The sequence below is a fragment of the Scyliorhinus torazame genome, chromosome 18 (assembly GCF_047496885.1).
Source record: "Scyliorhinus torazame isolate Kashiwa2021f chromosome 18, sScyTor2.1, whole genome shotgun sequence".
Classification (NCBI taxonomy): Eukaryota; Metazoa; Chordata; class Chondrichthyes; order Carcharhiniformes; family Scyliorhinidae; genus Scyliorhinus; species Scyliorhinus torazame.
The window spans coordinates 90,636,766-90,653,757 of NC_092724.1; the positions used below are offsets into that span (position 1 = coordinate 90,636,766).

The 16,992-nt window shown below is 50.5% G+C and overlaps 1 protein-coding gene across 1 annotated transcript in view; it reads left to right on the forward strand.

Moving 5' to 3' along the window:
* Positions 1–16,992, forward strand: part of LOC140395365 (transient receptor potential cation channel subfamily V member 6-like) — a 141,902-nt gene that overhangs the window by 93,585 nt on the left and 31,325 nt on the right. The window contains exons 6-9 of the mRNA XM_072483021.1: positions 950–1,122; positions 10,246–10,395; positions 10,494–10,706; positions 16,541–16,627. Coding sequence (XP_072339122.1) covers positions 950–1,122; positions 10,246–10,395; positions 10,494–10,706; positions 16,541–16,627 — 623 coding nt within the window. The remainder of the gene's footprint in view (positions 1–949; positions 1,123–10,245; positions 10,396–10,493; positions 10,707–16,540; positions 16,628–16,992) is intronic.

The following is a 16,992-nucleotide window of genomic DNA, read 5'->3' on the forward strand; positions in this document are numbered from 1 at the left end:
CCAGGTGGCGCATGCGCGGGAGCGTTAGCGGCCGCTCATGGCATCCCCGTGCATGCGCTGTGGAGGGAGTCTCTTCCGCCTCCGCCATGGTGGAGACCGTGGTGAAGGCGGAAGGAAAAGAGTGCCCCCACGGCACAGGCCCGCCCGCGGATCGGTGGGCCCCGATCGCGGGCCAGGCCACCGTGGGGGCACCCCCCGGGGCCAGATCGCCCCGTGCCCCCCCCAGGACCCCAGAGCCCACCCGCGCCGCCTTGTCCCGCCGGTAAGGTAGGTGGTTTAATCTACGCCGGCGGGACATGCATTCTAGCAGCGGGACTTTGGCCCATCCGGGCCGGCGAATCGCGGGGGGGGGGGGGGGGGCGCCAACCGACGCGGCGCGATTCCCACCCCCACCGAATATCCAGTGCCGGAGAATTCGGCAACCGGCGGGGGCGGGATTCACGCCAGCCCCCGGCGATTCTCCGACCCGGCGGGGGGGGGGGCGGAGAATCTCGCCCATGGTTCTGGAATATGACTGGAGTTAGAATGGGAACTCATCCACTCTGATCCAAGAATGGTAGTTTAACTACTGAGCTCCAGGGAAGCTTAGGGCAATCCCTGGTCCCCCAACCATGTGTTTCTCAGCAGCATGCCGTTCGCTGGCAGCTGGATTCTCCACTCCACTCCCGCCGCTTGTCAATGGGATTTCCCATTGAAGCCACCGGGAAACCCGTGGGCGGGTGTGTGCTGCCAGCGGGGAAAGAGGATCCCAATTGGTGGAAAATTTTGGCCTTAATCTTCTTTTCATTAATGTAATTATGAGTTGGGGGCGGTTCCATTAAAGACTGAACTTCCAGTGGGCGGTGGGAGGAGATGACCTGAGGGAGTAAGGAGTTTCATGGCAGGGATGTGAGCGAGAACCTTTCCCACGCAGTAGAAAGCACTCAATCCTGATGTCTCCCTTTCTCAGGTAACACTGTTCTCCATGTTCTGGTGCTCCAACCAAAAGGTCCCCTCATTCCACAGATGTATGATTTAATTCTGTCCTACGACAAACCGGAGAATGAGACTGCAGTTGACATGATCGTCAATAGGTACAGACTGACCCCCATCAAACTTGCAGCTGTCGAAGGGAATATTCAGGTCAGGAACTTCTGTTCTTGTTTAAATTGCCTCTGTCCATATTTGTCTCCTATTCTCTCTTCATGGCACTGCTGATACGGTTCCACTGATATTGCATGTTCCATCCTGTTGTCCATGTGATGCTCTTTGTGTTTAAACCTAGCAAGTGATTGTTGGGAGGCAATCCAACAATGCCAGTGTCACTGTCAAAATTGACACTGTCCTCTCCCAAAATTCACACTCTCTGACGTTCCAGGAGAGGAAAGAAAAATCGCAACAATCAGAGATTGAGAACAGCGACAGATTTATCTTTCCTTTTCCAGAAGGTTAGAAATACCAAGCAAAGGGGTCATGGTTAACTTTTCTATAACCTTGGTTAATACTGGAACCTGGAAAATTTGCAAGCAAGATTTACAAGGATATTGTGATGTTCATTGTGTTGCTTATTTAGGATGGTTGGCGTAGTGTTCCACAAGGACCACAGTATAGCTTTTACTTAAACAAAGCTATGATTTTATTTACACGACTCAACTGGGTTTTGGCACTAAGTCCTTATTAAAATACAGAATGGATCAATAACATCTAACTACACTCATCTACTGCTAATCTCAGTCACTGGTATAACTATAATCTAACCTTCTGACACTAACTGCTCTGATGACCTTCCCTAGCTGTCTCCTGCTTACTTCTCTCCTAAGGTCTAGCATCACTGTTTTATATAGTACTCTCTGCAGCTCCCTCTAGTGGCTATTCGTGGTACTACATTAACCCTTGTAATGCTGATAGTTATGATAATACCACAGACATGAGAACTGAGAAGTTGTAACTATCAGAAAAGGGGCCCTTTTCACTTGAAAAGAAAAGACAAAGATGGGGCGGAATTCAACCGAAAAATTTAGAAGTGTCATTTTGGGCGAGTTTGACAGGGTGTTTCCTGTCAGCTTTTTAGGTGAGATCCACACCGGTATTCACCCACACTTAGGGTGGAATGAAATGGAAAAGTTTCTAAGTGTGGTGGCGAGTGGGAACTGCCGCAAACTCCCGGCGTTTGGCCCGGTGAGGCCATCACCGGCACAAAACATTAATGTTCACTTATTGAGGCCCCAAGGGCTTCATGCCGCAAATTATGGTCTCGCCGGCTGATTCACCGGAACCGCGCTTGCCAGCACCCCGCTGACAAGGGAGAGCAGTACTTAAGCCGATCCTGCACAGCCAACCCCACTCAGCTCACACCCATGCCTCCAGGAAGATCAGCTCCATGATTTTGGGATGCCAGATGGGATGCCCTGTTCCCCCGAGGGTCTCGGAGGGTCAGCCACTGGGCAGCCAATGCCACCTGGGATGAAGTGGCAGCGGCCGTCAGCTCAGGGAGTGTGACCAGGAGGACCAGCACCCAGTGCCGCAAGAAGATCAGCGACCACCACCGGGCCGCACGGGTGAGTCAGAAGCAGGCCGCGATCCACCCCACCCCCATGAGAATACGGCCAGCACCATTTCATGCCCCGGCCCATACATGTCCAGCAGTGCTGCCCACAGCACCCCCCCATACTTCCCATTCCACCCACCGGAAACATCCCAGCTCCACAACCACCCACGTTGAACGATGCGTGTGGCTAACGATGTCCTCTCTGTGGCCCTGCAGGAGAAGTTGGCCCACAACAGACGGGAGAGGGCCCAGGCGGGCAGCAGGTCGCCAGACATCAGGGCCTGGATTTTCCACAGCCCCGCGCCGAATGCGCGTTTAGCGTGGGGGCGGAGAATCCATTTTCACGCCGGATTCAGGCCTGGCGCCGGTCCGACAATTCTCCAGGACCTGAGAATAGGCATGTTCGTGGGGTGCTCCGCCCGGCTGGGGGCCATAGCCAGAGGCCCGTCCAGCGATCCTCCGCTCCCAACCGGACGAGTTCCCAATGGCGTGGTTCTAACCACCTATCGTCTTTCGGGAAGCTCGCGTGGCGGCTGCGGACTCAGTCCATCGCAGCTCTGGTGGGGACCGGAAGGATCAGGCACCGGGGGGGGTGCCTTATGGGCGGCCGGGGGACAGATTGGGCCGGTCAGATCTTCGGGTGCTGGGCCGATTGGGGAGGCCTACATTTTGCAGCTGCCTCTGCAGTCCGAGTCCGCCATGGTGCTCGGCAAGGCCGCTGGAGGCCGCCGCCGAGCGCATGCGCAGACTCGAAACCAGAAGTGTGGGGGCCCGTATCCACAGCTAAAGCTGTGTGAATCACTCTGGGTCCCTGCTAGCCCCCTGAAGCTGAGTGAATTAGCTGATCTTGTTAATCAGAAACTCGGGAATGAAACACCAGTGTTTTTACACCGGCGTGGGGACATAGTCCCATTTTGGGAGTTTCCAGCCACAGAGTCCTCAACCCCTATGAATAATGAGCCCTGGAGGTTATTGATGTGGCTAAGGACAGATCTGTCACCAATGCAGAAATCGGCGTACGGTGCAGAGGTAAGGATCCACCGGCCCCCACCCAGGTGACAAAGAACAAAGAACAAAGAATGTACAGCACAGGAACAGGCCCTTCGGCCCTCCAAGCCCGTGCCGACCATGCTGCCCGACTAAACTAAAATCTTCTACACTTCCTGGGTCCGTATCCCTCTATTCCCATCCTATTCATGTATTTGTCAAGATGCCCCTTAAATGTCACTATCGTCCCTGCTTCCACCACCTCCTCCAGCAGCGAGTTCCAGGCACCCACTACCCTCTGTGTAAAAAACTTGCCTCGTAAATCTCCTCTAAACCTTGCCGCTCCCACCTTAAACCTATGCCCCCTAGTAATTGACCCCTCTACCCTGGGAAAAAGCCTCTGGCTTTCCACTCTGTCTCTGCCCCTCATAATTTTGTAGACCTCTATCAGGTGGCCCCTCAACCTCCGTCATTCCAGTGAGAACAAACCGAGTTTATTCAACCGCTCCTCATAGATAATGCCCTCCATTCCAGGCAACATCCTGAACACTATACTCCAAGTGTGGCCTAACTAAGGTTCTATACAGCTGCAACATGACTTGCCAATTCTTATACTCAATGCCCCGGCCAATGAAGGCAAGCATGCCGTGTGCCTTCTTGACTACCTTCTCCACCTGTGTTGCCCCTTTCAGTGTCCTGTGGACCTGTACACCTAGATCTCTTTGACTTTCAATACTCTTGAGGGTTCTATCATTCACTGTATATTCCCTACCTGTATTAGACCTTCCAAAATGCATTACCTCATATTTGTCCGGATTAAACTCCATCTGCCATCTCTCCGCCCAAGTCTCCAAACGCTCTAAACCCTGCTGTATCCTTTGACATGTGAGTTGTTATTGCCATACAGACTGACCCATCCCTCCCACTGAACGCATGTCCATTCTCCTGCAAGATCCTCATCTGATGGTGCCGGCCCATCTGGGATGGTCCCCCCCCCCCACTTCCCCGCCTCCTATGAGAGCACCTCGGAGGAGAGCTCCGAGAATGCCACCATCGATGCGTCACAGCTGTCATCCCCACCCTCCACCTGCACAGAGACACACACCTCGGTTGGCAACGGTAGTGGTCGGGCTTCTGATTCATATTATGGTGAGCACCACACAGTTACTGATGCACATCAGGTTGGGGCAGGAAAGCCCAGGCAAGTCAAGAGTCAGAAGTCTGCTGGATCCAATGCCCCAGCTGGGTCCCAGTCAGATGCTGAGCCTCTGGACCAGGACCGGAGATGGTGCAGACACTAGAGTGTGGTCGAGAGATTCAGAAGGGGGTTGTCATCGACCCCCCAGCAGGTCCATAGCCGATTGGAGGAGTCCGGAGGCTATGGTATTGGAGATGGCACCGGTAATGCATGGCACCGAGGCCAGTACTATTAGGGTGGTGACTGCAGTGGAGAGTATGGTGTGCAACGTTGGCAGCATGCGTGGAGGTGTACAGGGCGTGACTCAATCAGTGTCGGCCATTGCTGAGCGCCCCAACAATGTGTCCCAGTCACTGGGGAGGTGACCCAGTATCAAGAGGACCTTGACGAGACACTACGGGACATGTTCCAGTCTCAAACAGACCGCAAACAGATCAGCAACTGTCGTGGTTCTCGAATTTGGCCTCTCCCGCATTTTAACAGCCCCGTCGCGCTCTTGTTTAAGCACAGCGTGGTCATTAAATCACACCCTTTGTCATTTTTTGGGGCCTTGGGGAGTTTCGCTCCGGTCCAGCCCATGCTTAAAAATGTTTTCATCACTGGGAGCTGTACTCGCTCCTCCGAGATCAGGCCGCCATTTTGCCCCGATCTCTAAGTAAGTTTGAGGGTCCCTTACAACCCACACCCATGGCAATTTCACCTCCCCCCCACCCACATGGGCATAACACCACACCCTCCCAAGTGAGGACACCCCACTATGACTTCAGGACACCCCACCCCCCTTTCACCCCACCTTTTCAGGACATCCATACTTAACACCCCCCCAACCTTTATGAGGCCTTTTCAAACCGTCCCTCCATACCACCCCTCCACCCTCCATACCACCCCTCATCCCCCCATTCATGGGCATGGCTTCCCTTGGGCCCAGACCCGTGGCAGTGCCACCTGGGCACCCTGGCACTTTCACTGCCAGTCTAGCTGTGCCACCCAGGTACCTTAACAATGTCAGGGTGACAGGGCTAAGGCGCCCGTGTGCCAGAATGCGAGCCAGAGGGTAGCCTGCCCTGTTCCCGATCACCCAGGGGTCTCCAATGGCCTTGGAGACCTCCCAGACATCGTTACGCCTGGTTCACATTTGTGTGGTCCAGTGTTAAATGGCGCCGTGGCAAGTTCTTGCTGGGGAGACCAGTAGTTTCTGGGCACCAGGAAAATCTAACGCATGCATATTTAAATGAGCCTAATTGCTAATTTAAATATGCAGATCTGGATCTCACCCACTGAGGGTGAGATCCAGATTGCATGCCTCGCGAGGTTGGGTTGAACCCGCGAGACATCTCAAGCGTCGCAAATCTCACGAGGGGCCTCTTGCGAGACTCAACGGCCTCGTCACGACACCAAGTCAGGCGCAACAAGGCTGGTAAATCGTACCAATGATCTGATAGATGTCTTTCAAACGATGAAAGAGTTTAATGACCAGACACTGAGATGATGCTTCCAACTGTGGTGGAGACTGAAACTAGGCATCAGAAATATAGGATGGGATTCTCCGCAGTGGGAGATGGCGCACCTTTCGCTGGCAGCGGGATTCCCTGCTCCCGCCACTTTCACTGGGAATTCCAATTGAAGCCACCCCATGCCACTGAGAAACCCACGGCGGGGGTGCACTGCCGGCTGGACCAGAGAATCCCTCCGGCAGCAAACAGCCGGATAATTCCAGTCATAGTATAGTCTCAACAGGAAATTCCGGGGGAAATATTCACTCAGCGAGTGTTTAGACAGTGGAACTCGCTACCTCATTGAGTCGTTGGTGCAAATAACTTTTATACATTTGAGAAAAGACCGTATTGGCGGGAATCTCCGTCTCGCCAGCCAGCCAGTGGGATTTCCCATTGTGCGTACCCCCACGGCGTCGGGAAATCCACGCATTTCCGGCGCAACAGAAAATTCCGACAGCGGAGAATCCAGCCATATAAGTATATGAGGGAGAATTCATGTGGAATATAAATGCAAGCACAGAATGTCTTCTTTCTGTGCATTCAGCTCCTCATATCCCTTCATCCAGAGAATTGACATCAATCGTAGTTCTCCAACTGAACTTAACTAACTCGACATTGACCGAAGAGAAGACCTCAGTCTTTGGCCTGGTTCAGTTTCACACCAAGTAATGCCTTCAACAATTGGGACATTAGGCACCTTTCTACAATGCAGAAGGGTGCCATTCGGCCCATCGAGGGTGCACCCACTCTCCAAATGAGCACTCTACCCAGGTCCACTCCCCGCCCTATCATTGATCATGGCCAATCCACCTAACCTTCACATCTTTGGACTGTGGGAGGAAACGGAGCACCCAGAGGAAACCCAGAAAGACACAGGGGGGACATACAAACTCCACACAGACAGTCACCCAAGGTCTAAATCGAACCCAATCCCTGGCGCTGTGAGGCAGCAGTGCTAACCACTGTGCCACCGTGCATTGTTATATGAGGAGCTGGTTAAAGTCATAGAAAGCAGTTTGCACTCTATAATAATAATCTTCATTGTCACAAGTAGGCTTCCAATAACACTGTGATGAAGTTACTGTGAAAAGCCCCTAGTCGCCACTGGAAACGCTCTAGTTCGAGTACTTTAGAGGGGTCTGTTTTTGTCCAATGTGTGCAAGAGGGTTTCCTGACACAGTATGTAGATAGGCCAATGAGAGGCGAGGCCATATTGGATTTGGTACTGGGTAATGAACCAGGACAGGTGTTAGATTTGGAGGTAGGTGAGCACTTTGGTGATAGTGACCACAATTCGATTAAGTTTACTTTAGTGATGGAAAGGGATAGGTACATATCGCAGGGCAAGAGTTATATCTGGGGGAAAGGCAATTATGATGCGATGAGGCAAGACTGAGGATGCATCGGATGGAAAGGAAAACTGCAGGGGATGGGCACAATGGAAATGTGGAACTTGTTCAAGGAACAGCGACTGCGTGTCCTTGATAAGTATGTACCTGTCAGGCAGGGAGGAAGTGGTCGAGCAAGGGAACCGTGGTTTACTAAAGCAGTCGAAACACTTGTCAAAAGGAAGAAGGAGGCTTATGTAAAGATGAGACATGAAGGTTCAGTTAGGGCGTTCGAGAGTTACAAGTTAGCTAGGAAGGTCCTAAAGAGAGAGCTAAGAAGAGCCAGGAGGGGACATGAGTCTTTAGCAGGTAGGATCAAGGATAACCTTAAAGCTTTCTGTAGATATGTCAGGAATAAACGAATAACTAGGGTAAGAGTAGGGCCAGTCAAGGATAGTAGTGGGAAGTTGTGCTTGGAGTCCGAGGAGATAGGAGAGGTGCTAAATGAATATTTTCGTCAGTATTCACACAGGAAAAAGACAATGTTGTCGAGGAGAATACTGAGATTCAGGCGACTAGACTAGAAGTGCTTGAGGTTCATAAGGAGGAGGTGTTAGCAATTCTGGAAAGTATGAAAATAGATAAGTCCCCTGGGCCGGATGGGATTTATCCTAGGATTCTCTGGGAAGCTAGGGAGGAGATTGCTGAGCCTTTGGCTTTGATCTTTAAGTCATCTTTGTCTACAGGAATAGTGCCAGAAGATTGGAGGATAGCAAATGTTGTCCCCTTGTTCAAGAAGGGGAGTAGAGACAACCCCGGTAACTATAGACCAGTGAGCCTTACTTCTGTTGTGGGCAAAATCTTGGAAAGGTTTATAAGAGATAGGATGTATAATCACCTGGAAATAAATAATTTGATTAGAGATAGTCAACACGGTTTTGTGAAGGGTAGGTCGTGCCTCACAAACCTTATTGAGTTCTTTGAGAAGGTGACCATACAGGTGGATGAGGGTAAAGCAGTTGATGTGGTGTATATGGATTTCAGTAAAGCATTTGATGAGGTTCCCCACGGTAAGCTACTGCAGAAAATACGGAGGCATGGGATTCAGGGTGATTTAGCAGTTTGGATCAGAAATTGGCTAGCTGGAAGAAGACAAAGGGTGGTGGTTGATGGGAAATGTTCAGACTGCAGTCCAGTTATGAGTGGTGTACCACAAGGATCTGTTTTGGGGCCACTGCTGTTTGGCATTTTTATAAATGACCTGGAGGAGGGCGTAGAAGGATGGGTGAGTAAATTTGCAGATGACACTAAAGTCGATGGAGTTGTGGACAGTGCGGAAGGATGTTACAAGTTACAGAGGGACATAGATAAGCTTCAGCGCTGGGCTGAGAGGTGGCAAATGGAGTTTAATGCAGAAAAGTGTGAGGTGATTCATTTTGGAAGGAATAACAGGAAGACAGAGTACTGGGCTAATGGTAAGATTCTTGGCAGTGTGGATGAGCAGAGAGATCTCGGTGTCCATGTACATAGATCCCTGAAAGTTGCCACCCAGGTTGAGAGGGTTGTTAAGAAGGCGTACGGTGTGTTAGCTTTTATTGGTAGAGGAATTGAGTTTCGGAGCCATGAGGTCATGTTGCAGCTGTACAAAACTCTGGTGCGGCCACATTTGGAGTATTGCGTGCAATTCTGGTCGCCGCATTATAGGAAGGATGTGGAAGCATTGGAAAGGGTGCAGAGGGGATTTAGCAGAATGTTGCCTGGTATGGAGGGAAGATCTTCTGAGGAAAGGCTGAGGGACTTGAGGCTGTTTTCATTAGAGAGAAGAAGGTTAAGAGATGACTTAATTCAGGCATACAAGATGATCAGAGGATTGGATAGGGTGGACAGTGAGAGCCTTTTTCCTCGGATGGTGATGTCTAGCACGAGGCGACATAGCTTTAAATTGAGGGGTGATAGATATAGGACAGATGTCAGAGGTAGGTTCTTTACTCAGAGAGTAGTAAGCGTGTGGAATGCCTTGCCTGCAACAGTAGTGGACTCGCCAACACTAAGGGCATTCAAATGATCATTGGATAGACATATGGACGATAAGAGAATAGTGTAGATGGGCTTTAGAGTGGTTTCACAGGTCGGCGCAACATCGAGGGCCGAAGGGCCTGTACTGCGCTGTAATGTTCTATGTTCTATGTTCTATTTTCTATGTTCTATGTTCTATTCCGCCGCCTGTTCGGGTACACGGAGAATTCAGAATGTCCAATTCACCTAACAAGCAAGTCTTTCGGGACTTGTGGGAGGAAACCGGAGCACCCGAAGGAAACCCACACAGACACAGGACGAAAGTGCAGACTCCGCGGACACAGACAGTGACCCAAGCCGGGAATCGAATCTGGGATCCTGGTGCTGTGAAGCAACAGTGCTAAACACTGTGCTACCGTGCACTTCAGCTTATTAAGAAAGGTTTTTATAGGCAATCAATGAGGTCGGGAGCAAATGTCCCGTCCTGTTTCTCTGGCTAACATGAGTGTGAGGCAGGCTTCAGAGACCAGATGATCATTAGCTGCCCATCAATCCCATTAATGTCATACCGTCATACATATATGTGTCAGTGGGAAACATGCGATAACGAGGCCATTTACATCTCTCCCCATTTCTATTTCTATCAAAGTCATTCTCTTACCATTGAGGTTTGATGTTCTTGCTCTTTATCAGATGTTCCAGCATCTGTTGCAGAGGAAGGTACAGGGTGTGCAACACCCCTATGGTCCCGTCTCCAGCACTTACTACAACCTGTTTGAGATTGATTCCTGGAATGATGACTGCTCCGTGCTGCAACTAGTGGTCTCCAGTCAGACCAAGGAGGTAAATGGGAGAGTCTGGGGGAGGTGAGCCATTCGGGAGAAGAGGGACAGTGAAGGAAAATAACTGAGATATCTTTACTCCTCTGTCTCACTGCACAGGCCCTGAAGATTCTCCGCCTTTCTCCAGTGAAGGAGCTCCTCCACTTGAAGTGGAATAACTATGGGATGTATTATTTCCGGATGCTGGCGTTCCTGTACCTGGTCTACATTACCATCTTCACGTTCTGCTGTGCCTACCGCCCACTGAAACCCAGGACTGATAATGCCACCAGTGAGAAAGACTCCATGTTATATGTTCCAAGAACACTGGAGGTTAGTACAGTCTGCCACCGCCACACCGCATGCCCACCCTGCCCCCAGGCTAACACATAACCCCACAGAATCAACCTTCCTACAATGTACTCTGATTGGTGGCCACTTGCTTTTAAGTGGCTCAATTTTGTGTCAGCATCAATTTTGTAGGAGGACCCAATGAAATCTGTGATCAGTCCACACCGGGAAAGGTCACTGGGGCAACAGTTTGTTAACAGGAGAGGCAGAACTCTGATAGAGTGTGCATACTGGTGAACAGAGGAATAAATGGAAGATCAACACTAAATTAAGGGATAAATGAAGTGATGTACGATCAATAACCTCAGAAATGAGATTGGAGACAATTGAAGGCTTTAATACGCTAGATGTTTCCCCCAGCAGCGCAGGTACAGAGCAAAGCTGTTGGGGCAGCATGGGCTCTGATACCCCGCCTTGCAGGGCAGAGCTATCATACAGGCTTAACCAATGGGAACAAGTACATTCTCCACCAATGGTATTCCGGCATTACTAGGTACCGTAATCCTCCTAACACAGACTACCACATTCACCCCCTGTTAAAAAAGAGTCCGGCGGGGGTGGTGGCTTTGTATTACAACGTGGTAAAAGTGGTAGAAGTTATAGTTATAAAGGTACCGTAATGCCTCCGTACAGCGTTTTGACTCATTACAACTTTTAACTATTTACAACAGTAATGTACATTTCAAAAGGAAGCAATTAGTCGATCGGGGGCCCTGGTCGTCCTCTGCGATCGTCGAAGCTTTGGTGGTGAAGTCGGTGGAGGTTCAGGCGTGGCTGGTGGAAGGGCCGACTGACCTGGGAAGGGGGCGGCTGTGGGGTGCGCCGGTGGGCAGGGCCTAGACGGGGCCGGTGGAAGAACCGATCCACCTGGGAGGGGGGCGGCTGTGGGGTGCACTGGTGGGAGGGAGGGTGGGACTGGTGGCGGGGGGGTGTGTGCGGATCGGGCGGGCGCCAGGTCCCGTGGGGAGGCTGTATCCTGTCGGCCATCGGGTTACGCCACGTAGGCGTACTGAGGGTTAGCGTGCAGGAGATGGACCCTCTCGACCAATGGGTCTGATTTGTGCGCCCGCACTTGTTTTCGGAGCAGGACGGGTCCGGGAGCTGCCAGCCAGGTCGGGAGCGAGGTCCCAGGGGAGGACTTCCTGGGGAAGACAAGGAGACGTTCGTGAGGTGTTTGGTTGGTTGTGGTACAAAGCAGTGACCGGATGGAGTGAAGGTCTCGGAGGCGGTCCACTTTTGCGGTGGCCCACGGAATAGGGCATCAGGAGGCTCGTTTAGCTTCCCGGGATGATACAAGATCTCATAGTTGTAGGTGGAGAGTTCGATCCTCCACCGTAAGATCTTGTCGTTTTTTATCTTGCCCCGCTGTGCATTATCGAACATGAAAGCAACCGACCGTTCAGTGAGGAGAGTGAACCTCCTGCCAGCCAGGAAATGCCTCCAATGTCGCACAGCTTCTACTATGGCCTGGGCCTCCTTTTCGACTGAGGAATGGCGGATTTCGGAGGCGTGGAGGTTGCGTGAGAAGAAGGCCACTCGTCTGCCCGCTTGATTGAGGGTAGCCGCCAGAGCTACGTCGGATGCATCGCTCTCAACCTGGAAGGGGAGGGACTCGTTGATAGCGTGCATTGTGGCCTTAGCAATGTCTGCTTTGATGCGGCTGAAGGCCTGGCGGGCCTCTATCGACAGGGGAAAAACTGTGGATTGGATCAGCGGACGGGCCTTGTCCGCATAGTTGGGGACCCACTGGGCATAGTAGGAAAAAAAACCTAGGCAGCGCTTCAGGGCCTTGGAGCAGTGCGGGAGGGGGAACTCCATAAGGGGGCGCATGCGTTCAGGGTCGGGGCCCATCACTCCATTACGCACTACGTAGCCGAGGATGGCTAGGCAGTCGGTGCTGAACACGCATTTACCCTTGTTATACGTTAGGTTAAGGATTTTTGCGGTTTGGAGGAATTTTCAGAGGTTGGTGTCGTAGTCCTGCTGGTCGTGGCCACAGATAGTGACATTATCGAGGTACGGGAATGTGGCCCGTAAACCGTACCAGTCAACCATTCGATCCAGCTCTCGTTGGAAGACTGAGACCCCGTTAGTGACACCGAAGGGAACCCTTAAGAAGTGGTAGAGCCGCCCATCTGCTTCGAAGGCAGTGTATTTGTGGTCACTAGTGCGGATGGGGAGCTGGTGGTAGGCGGACTTAAGATCCACCGTGAAGACCTTGTAATGCGCGATCCTGTTGACCAGGTTGGATATGCGGGGGAGAGGGAACGCATCGAGCTGCGTAAACCTGTTGATGGTCTGACTGTAGTCAATGACCATCCTATGCTTCTCCCTGGTCTTTACAACCACTACTTGAGCTCTCCAGGGGCTGTTGCTAGCCTCAATGACACCTTCCTTCAGTAACAGTTGGACCTCTGACCTAATAAAGATCCGGTCCTGGGCACTATATATGGGGGGGGGGGGGGGGGTGGAAGGGGGGGGGGGGGGCAGTGAGATATATAGTAGTGAGACAAATAGGGAGGGGATACAGTGGGATTTATAGAGAGGACCTGTGGGACATATTGAGGCTCAGCTGATAACATTCTGGGTCCAATTTCCACTCCAGAATTTTAGAACAAAAATTCCAGTGTGGTGTTGCACTGTCAGAGGTGCAGCCTATCTGGTGAGATATTATATTGTTTGTGTAGATGTAGAAGATTCCATACCATTGTTTCAAAGAATGGCAAAGGGAGATATTCCTGATGGCCTGGCCAATATGTAAATATAAATAACAGATCATTTGGACAGTATCACATCTTGTTTGTGGAACCTTGGTGCAAAGAAGGCAAATGGTATGTTGGCCTTCTTAGCAAGAGGATTAGAGTACAGGAGCAGGGATGTCTATCTGCAATTATGCAGGCCTTGGTGAGACCACACCTGGAATATTTTGCGCAGTTTTGGCCTCCTTGTCTGAGGACGGATGTTCTTGCTATGGAGGGAGTGCAGTGAAGGTTACCAGACTGATTCCTGGGATGGAGGGCCTGACGTGTGAGGAAAGGTTGAGTCGGGTAGGATTGTATTCGCCCGAGTTCAGAAAAAGGAGGAGGCATCTCATCGAAATTTATAAAATTCTAACAGGACTCGAGAGGGTAGATGCAATAAGAATGTTTCCAATGGTGGGTGTGTCCAGAACCAGGGGGTCACAGTCTGTAGATATGTGTTAGACCATTTAGGATGGAGATGAGGAGAAACCTCTTCACCCAGAAAATGGTCGGCCTGTGAAATTTGTTACTACAGGAAGTAATTGTAGCTGTCAACAGCCCCCAACCGGCATGGCGGACATCCCGCCAGCACCCGGAAAACGGCACCGGAGAATGGGGAAGCAGGCTTCGGAGCGGTGGGGCACGATTCTCGCACCCCCCGGGGATTCTGCGACCTGGCAGCGGGTCGGAGCGTCCCAGCCTGTATGTTTTCAATAAGCAGTTAGATATAACACTGAGGGCCAAAGGGATCAAAGGATATGGGAAAAGGTGGGATTAGGCTGTTGAGTTGGATGATCAGCCATGGTCATGATGAATGGCTGAGCAAGCTCGAAGGGCCGAATGACCTCGGGTTGAATAACGACGAGTCTGAATACAGGAGGGAGATAGAGAACCTAGTGGAGTGGTGCAGCGACAACAATCTCTCCCTCAATGCCAGCAAAACTAAAGAGCTGGTCATTGACTTCAGGAAGCAAAGTACTGTACACACCTTGTCAGCATCAACGGGGCCGAGGTGGAGATAGTTAGCAGTTTCAAATTCCTAGGGGTGCACATCACCAAAAATCTGTCCTGGTCCACCCACATCGACGCTACCACCAAGAAAGCACAACAGAGCCTATACTTCCTCAGGAAACTAAGGAAATTCGGCATGTCCACATTGACTCTTACCAACTTTTACAGATGCAGCATAGAAAGCATCCTATCAGGCTGCATCACAGCCTGGTATGGTAACTGCTCGGCCCAAGACCGCAAGAAACTTCAGAGAGTCGTGAACACCGCCCAGTCCATCACATGAACCTACCTCCCATCCATTGACTCCATCTACACCTCCCGCTGCCTGGGGAAAGCGGGCAGCATAATCAAAGACCTCTCCCACCCGGCTTACTCACTCTTACAACTTCTTCCATCGGGCAGGAGATACAGAAGTCTGAGAACACGCACGAACAGACTCAAAAACAGCTTCTTCCCCACTGTCACCAGACTCCTAAATGACCCTCTTATGGACTGACCTCATTAACACTACACCCCTTTATGCTTCACCCGATGCCAGTGCTTATGTAGTTACCTTGTGTACCTTGTGTTGCCCTATTATGTATTTTATTTTATTTCCTTTTCTTTTCATGTACTTAATGATCTGTTGAGCTGCTCGCAGAAAAATACTTTTCACTGTACCTCGGTACACATGACAATAAACAAATCCAATCCAATCCAATCCTGCTCCTATTTTCTATGTTTCAATGTGCACAGAATGGCTGCCATGTTTCCTACATTACAACAATGACTACAATCGACAGGTGACCCCCTCAGTTTCTGTTGGACTCACCCCACCTACAAAGGTAAAATCGAGCCTATGGTTTCTGATGATTAGTTGGACAGCACAGGCAAGTAACGAGGAAGTCCCAAGGAAAGCAGGCACACAGGAAGTACTTCTGCAGATAATCGCCCAGAGACAACGTCGATTCTCGAGGCATGTACTTAAAAGAGAGAAACTAGGCAACTGGTAGTGACTGATAAAATTGAAGGGAGCAGAACAAGAGGGAAGCGAAAGAGGAGGTGCAGTGACAGCTTGAGCAGTGGGACAGGTGCAAGGTTTGAGAACAACACCAAGATGTTGGCTGCTGTTGAGGAGCATAAAGTTGGAGAACCATGTTCACTGACAGATTAAACATGGCAGCTGAAATGAGGGATGGATTGATGTTTCTAGCTCAGTGAGATCTTACTGGGGAAACACAATCTAGAAAAGCTTTGTTGACTGGTTAAGACCCTTGTTAAATTGTTTCCCTTGAATCAGAGTTGACTTCTCTTTCAGTTGAAATGCCCAAGTCTGAATTCTCCGGCCACTCGTTGGTGGAGGGATTCTCTGGACCCGCCGGCAGTGCATCCCCGCCCGTGGGTTTCCTGGCGGTGTGGGGTGGCTTCAGTGGGAATTCTCAAAGCAAAAATCCCACCCCCTATTTCTGGATATGTGCCTGAGTTCCGGTAGTGACTGTTTCTGAAACAGTTGATAAAGTGCAGCCTCTCTATGACAAACTGAAACTAGGAAGGTGTTGAGAGTGAACTAGCATCCCTCTGCAATCTCCCATCTGTACTCATCAGTTAGTCTCAACTCTAACAGCAGTATTTACACCATCATTTTCCTCACTCCCGCCACTCCGTCCTGTGATTTAAGAAGTGATTGTTAGCTGGGGTCCTCATTGATGATTGTTATTCAGTGCTTGTGTCCACATTAATGCATATTAAATGACAACAGGATTGGTCTGGTCACAAAGACCCTCATGATGGAACAACTGTACAGGCACATGCAGCATGTCGAATTGAGGGAGATACCAGAGGTTTGCCAATGCCAATGGAACTATATGCCATCAAGGGCCAGTTCCTTGAGCTGCAGAGAGGGAAGGATCGAATGAATCCTCTCCTCCAAAGGATATGATTATAAATGATTGGGGTACACAGTCATTTCCATTTCCATGGTAACCATATCACTTCTTATACATACAATAATTACCTCAAAAAATAGTCTTAAATAAAGAAAACACTGGTTCTGAAAACATTTGCCACTTTTGATCACTTTGGCAGGAAAGCTACATTACTCGTGAAGACCATGTGCGACTAGTGGGTGAGATTATCAGTGTGGTCGGAGCTGTCATCATCCTTCAATTGGAGGTAAGGGGCTGTCACATCTTTCCCGGCTGACTGAATCAATAAGGATGCTCAAATCCAAGTTGCCTGGTCACCTGCTTTTACTGAACTAATTGGCTAGATTCTCCTGTCAAAATAACAGTGAGGCTAATGGTGCTTGCCATTCATAAAGTGTAAGTCATATCGCAACTTTATGGGAATGGCAGATGTGCAGTTAAACTCAAAAATCCAATTTGCAAAGACATGCTGCGGGATTCTCCATCGGCAGGATCCTCCGCTTCGCTGGCGTGGAGTGGCCACAATGGGAAATCCCATTTGCGGGAATGGAAGTCCCTATACAAGACCACATTGGAAAACAGGACTGACAGGATGGAGAATCCCACCCATTA